Source organism: Poecilia formosa, unplaced genomic scaffold, assembly GCF_000485575.1.
Source record: "Poecilia formosa unplaced genomic scaffold, Poecilia_formosa-5.1.2 Scaffold909, whole genome shotgun sequence".
NCBI classification, from domain to species: Eukaryota; Metazoa; Chordata; class Actinopteri; order Cyprinodontiformes; family Poeciliidae; genus Poecilia; species Poecilia formosa.
In genome coordinates, this window is record NW_006800848.1 from 73,632 (window position 1) to 79,461 (window position 5,830).

General features: G+C 34.5%; 2 protein-coding genes across 2 annotated transcripts; both read left to right on the top strand.

The window, feature by feature from the left end:
* Positions 1 to 1,010: 1,010 nt before the first annotated feature.
* On the top strand, positions 1,011 to 1,776 carry LOC107835001 (GTPase IMAP family member 4-like; the record flags this gene model as incomplete). The annotated part of the gene is made up of 1 exon (XM_016667116.1): positions 1,011 to 1,776. A coding segment is annotated over one exon (759 nt), but the record flags the coding sequence as incomplete, so codon positions are not given.
* A 2,969-nt stretch (positions 1,777 to 4,745) lies between these two features.
* Positions 4,746 to 5,629, top strand: LOC103132048 (GTPase IMAP family member 4-like; the record flags this gene model as incomplete). Its single annotated transcript, XM_016667118.1, has 1 exon — positions 4,746 to 5,629. A coding segment is annotated over one exon (774 nt), but the record flags the coding sequence as incomplete, so codon positions are not given.
* Positions 5,630 to 5,830: the final 201 nt, after the last annotated feature.

The window sequence follows — 5,830 nt, forward strand, 5'->3', positions numbered from 1 at the left end:
ATTCGTTAAAACTGTCACCATGTTGTGACAGTTTGTTACATCATGTTGTAATAACATGTGAAAACATCGATCTTCACTTTCTACCTGAGCTACTATTGCTGTCTGAACAAATGCATCGCTCCTAACTGAAAACAACAAATCAGAGCCAGGAAGTGGGTTAGCGTTGTCAATCAACTTCATGTACTCGCTGCTAAATGTACTAATGGAGGAGAAACAACTTACAGGAAAACAGTTTATAAGCCATCATTGGTGGCCATGCTAACTAGTCTGAGCATTCATAATAAGATCTGCTGACGGGGAAAGCTGCAACGGTAGCAGAGAAGAAGGACGGGAGGAAAACAAGAGGTGCCACACGAGATTGTGATTGACAGCACAAAGACCCGCCTCCTGGTTCTGAAGGCTGTTTCTAGTTATCACTGGGCATTGGCAGTGAATTAGTGTCATATGTAGCTAAATTCATTCAAATTTCTGTGAGCAAGAAAAACATGAATCATTGCTACTTTATCCATTTTCTAACATGTAAATAAATTGAAAGTTTAAAAATCGTCTGTGACTCATTTTATGGTATTTACACATTTTCAGTCTCTATTAGGTGTGGAATGGTTTCTAGTTCACAGATGGACAATATATTTCAAAAGATGTCAATTCAAAATTATTGAAAATTTAGTTGTTATAACTTTTTTAATGAGATGGGGACAGTGTCCAGTCTTCTCCAGTTATATGTAATGTAACGCTGCCTCTCCCCCACCTGTTTCTCCCCATCTGTCAGCCAGTTGTGTATGATGACTTTGGAGCTAATTAATTAATTTATGTTTCCCAGCTAATATCTGTGATAAGATTTCTTATGTCACTTCACAAACAGGAGATTGGCTGAAAAGACATCATATTCTGAGACAACACATTTTATTAAACATGGCTGTAATGCTGTTAAATCTGTTCCCTAACGTCTGTTTCCTGTAATAATGTCAGAGGATAAGTGTTGCTCTGCTATCTCCTGAACTACTGTGTTGTTTTCAGACCTCAGATTGGTGCTGGTGGGTCAGGAAAGAGTCGGGAAGAGCTCAGCAGGAAACACCATCCTGGGAAAAGAGGAGTTTAACTCTGAACTCAGTCTGGTTCCTCTGACTCGGAGCAGCAAGAAGGCAGAAGGAGAAGTTTTCTCTCGTAGAGTCTATGTGGTCGATACTCCTGGACTCTCCAGCTCTGTTCTTCCTCCAGAAGAAGTGAAAGCTGAGATCCAGAGAGCTGTGGAGCTGAGCTCTCCTGGTCCTCATGTTTTTCTGCTCACCATCCAGCTGGGAAGATTCACTGAACAGGAGAAGAGAGGATTGAAGAAGCTGCAGGAGATTCTGGGTCCAGAGGTTTCCAAGTTCACCATGATCCTGTTCACCTACGGAGACCGACTGGAGAAAGAAACAGGCATTAATGTTCATCAGTTTGTACAAAGAGATGAAAACGTGCAGAAACTGCTGAAGAGCTGCAGTGGGATGTATCATGTGTTCAACAACCAGAGGATGGAAAACAGGAAGCAGGTCCAGGATCTGCTGGATAAAATAGATTCAATCTCAGGTGGAGGATGTCGGTTTTATAAGGGAGAGTCTGGGTTAGTATCTTCTGAATGTTACTTTATTTTCAATGACTCTAGGCAGATTTCTCAGATAATTTATAACATAGGGTCTCTGTTATTGTGGTGGATTTGTAAATTAACACTCAGAGTTTACAAACTGGGCAGCAGAATATTAAACAACATCATCAACTGGTTTAGATAAGAGATTAATCGAGTTAGAGGTCACTGAATAAATTATGATTTGATCATGTAATTAATAACTTACTGGAAATTGAGTTAAAATTTAGAGGAAAAAGTCAGTGTGAATAAATATTACCCTTATTAAATGATTTCCAAACATGCTTTGTAATTAATCTAAATTTCAACATAATAAAACAGTTATTTGATTGCTTCAGTTTTGTTGTCATAACTTTAATATTAAAACAAAACTTTTGCTGTAGATTGTTGTGATACAATCAAGTCAGAAAAATATTCATGTTCAGGATCCTCTTTTTTAATGCAAAAACTTCTAGAGAAACAGAATTAAGTTTCATAATTTTCTGTATTTAAAAGTAGAGTTTAAGTTGGTTTAGCTAAAACGTAAAGTAGTGTTTTATTGCTCAGAGCACAAACACATTTACTGTACTTATGTTAAAGTGTTTCCACACCAGTCATGATGTTTTAAGAAAAGGCTTTCAACTTGTTTTAATATGCTAATAACAAACATCAGCAGGTTTGAGCAGAAGATGATAAACCTGCTTTTTGTCAGCCTGTATGTCTTAAATACATTTTTGTAATTTCTGGGATTTTTATCTTATTAACTTTCTTCTGAAATATTTTAAACTAAAACTTTGATTCAGCAGAAAGACATAGTTTATTTTAACTGTTTCAGTCAGATACAAGCTTCTCTGAAAATAGATTTTAATCAATAGGTTTCATAAATATTGACTGTAGTTTCTTCATTATTATTATTATTTTTTATTTATTTATTTTTTGTAATTTTAAGATTTGGCATGCCCCCAGTGATGTTTGTAAAACACAGTGGCAAGACGGCGTCTACAGGTGGAGGTTCATGGAAATCTTACTACAGTAAGTGTTATTTAATTATCCATCTATCTATCTATTTTCTGTACACCCTTGTCTCTTAGTGGGGTCGGGAGGGTTGCTGCTTAGTTATTTAACTACAGAGCATTAAATCCAATGCTTTTCTTTCTTTTTTTTTTTGAAAACTTGTTTAAACTTATATGATGAAAGTGAACCACTTTCAGTCTCATAAAGTAACAGAAAACACAACTAACATGATGTGGAAAAAAAAATCATTTGGACATAAACAATAAAGTTTCTCCTTTTTTGCTTCATATAGGTGTAAATTCATCAGGTATCAATCAGTTAATATGCATAAGATGCATGTTACCTGAGAGGCATTTACATTCTCTGTGAAAAAGCAAACGAGGTCACATCAGCAGATTAACTCCAATATGTTCAGGTTTGATGATTCTTCAGGGAACACAGAGGAAAAATGTTCAACATGTGAAATTATTATAAGACTTAATTTATTCAGTCAAACCTGTATAATAATATTAGCCTATAGAATAGAAGAGAATAGAATAGAATAGAAATTGTCTTTCTTGTCATGCAAAAGGATAATTTAGGTGTAAGAACAGCAACAGATAAAAAGATTCACACAAAAAGTTCTTAGTGTTACAAACAATATATAAAAGAAATAAGATTAATATTAACAACAACAATAATGATAAGAATTATTACTATTATTATTATAGTTACATGTGATTTGTTTACAAAAAGAATTAATTTGTACCTTTATAGTTCCTGCTTTTAAATGATGCCATGAATGGGCTTGGAGTCAAATTTTGTGTTATGTTAACTGACATAAAGTTACACTTTGAAGGTGTTAAAGCTGTAAAGTTTTTATTATGATATAATACAAGTGAGACAAAAAGTTTTTATTATGATATAATACAAGTGAGACAATACTTTGCTGAAAATATTGATTAATAATTTGATGAACAAGTGAAATTCTCTGTTTTTCATACTTTGATGCACTATTTTGATGAAGAGCTCTTTATGGATATATGGTCTTAGTCTGGAAACAAGTGTATGTGTGAATCTTTTTTAAACATGGTTGCTTTCTTCATTATAAGCTGCTGAGTTTTATGTTATTTTTAAATAGCACAAAATACACACATATCCTCTGGTGTGTCAGATGCCTTTGCATATAATATAAATATTCCTGGTGAGAAGAACTGGAACCTGGTTGAGGTCATGGTTAGTTGAAGTTTGCTTGTTTGTTGAACTGTTAAAATCAATTGTTTGAAAAATGGTTCAAAGACCATTTTTTATTTATTACTGGTTGTGGTTATTATGTTAGCCATGTCAAATCATCCCCTCTCAGTTCATAGACACATTCTCCTTTTTGTGTATAAATGTAATGTTTAGCTAAAAGCTCTGCTGAAAACCCGTGAAGAAGAAAAATTAGTTCACTCCAATTTCCTTCGACATGGAGTGGAATTAAAAAGTTATTAGATATAATAAATTAATTATTTTGACAACACTTCGCTTTAACTTATGAAATTGCTTGTAATCTTAATCCTATACAGGAGTCCGGTAAATTTCTGACCCAACTTTTGAGTTATGAATTTCGCCCCAATATTTGGTCAAACTAACCCAACCTAGGACCCAACAGCTTCAACCCAGAAATTGGGTTATGAAAATAACCCAGCATTTTTTTATTGTGTAGTTTGTTCTTTAAACTTGTTTGTAAAATGTTACTACAATAATATATACTGAATCAATTAAATCAACATATCAGTACACCAATAAATTATTGGCAATAATCTATTCAAATTAACAAAATAATGACCTCATGAGAGGGAATTAAAAATTTTGCAATAACTTAGTTCAGATCTAACAAATAAAAATAGAATCGAACCCAGAACCATCTTGCTGCAAGGCAACAGCTCTACCCACTGTGCAGAACAGTGGACAATTTATCACCTAGCAAATTTGTCATTACCTAATTACAATATTAGTTTCTTTAGGAAATGTACACTAAAACTGAAAAACATTTTCTTACGTGAGGATAATTAGCAAAGTTTAAAAGAAAAATTATTATTCTTCCTTTCCTTTTATTATTGTTTTTAGAATTCTTTCATTTTAACTGGCATCTATCTGAATAAAAATTGTTCTCAGTTTATTGTTGTTTTCTAATTCTCCAGCAGCTGAAGACAAGCCAGATTTCAGGATTGTTCTTCTCGGAAAAACTGGAGTCGGCAAAAGTTCAGCAGGAAACACCATTTTACAGAGGAAAGCTTTTGAGTCTAGTCTTTCTCTTTCCTCTGTGACATTATTGTGTCAGAAGGAAACCAATGATTTTAATGGTTTAAATTGGACTGTGTTTGATACTCCAGATTTCTTTGAGACACGTAAAAGTAATAAAGAGGTTAAGAAAGAAATCGCTAAATGCATCAGCATGGCGGATCCTGGTCCTCATGTGTTCCTGATGGTGCTCCAACCAAACAAATTCACTAATGAAGACAAAAGAAACATTGAAATAATTCAGAAACTGTTTGGAGAAGAAGCAGCCAATTACACCATGGTGCTGTTTACTCATGGAGATGAGCTGAACAAGAAAAACATTAAAATAGAAAACCTGTTAGAAACATCCCAACCTCTAAAACAGATCATCAGTCAGTGCTCTGTGTTGGAGAAATTTAAAGATAAATATCATGTTTTTGACAATGAAGTCGAGGATCCTGATCAAGTCAGTAAACTGATGGATAAGATCAATAGAATGGTTGAGGAAAATGGAGGAAGTTTCTACACCAATAAAATGTTTGAAAAGGCTCAGAGAGGAAACCAAGAAGAAATGAAACGACTGATCAAAGAAAATCCAGACATTAATATTAGAGCTTCAGGAAGAGCAGGGAGAGATGACAGATGTGTTATACAATAATGATGTATGGGTTGTTTTGAATGTATATGATTAAACCCTGATTTTCATAAATAACAAAAATATTTAGCAGTTCTATGCAGACTATTGATTATGTCACTAAATAAGAAATATCTGATTAGCCGACTGGCGACCTGTTCAGGGTGACCCCGTCTCTCGCCCGGAACGTTAGCTGGAGAGGCACCAGCTCCTCCTGACCCAATAAGGGACAAGGGTGTAAAGAACATGGATGGATGGATGGATGGATGGATGGATGGATGGATGGATGGATGGATGGATGGATGGATGGATGGATGGATGGATGGATGGATGGA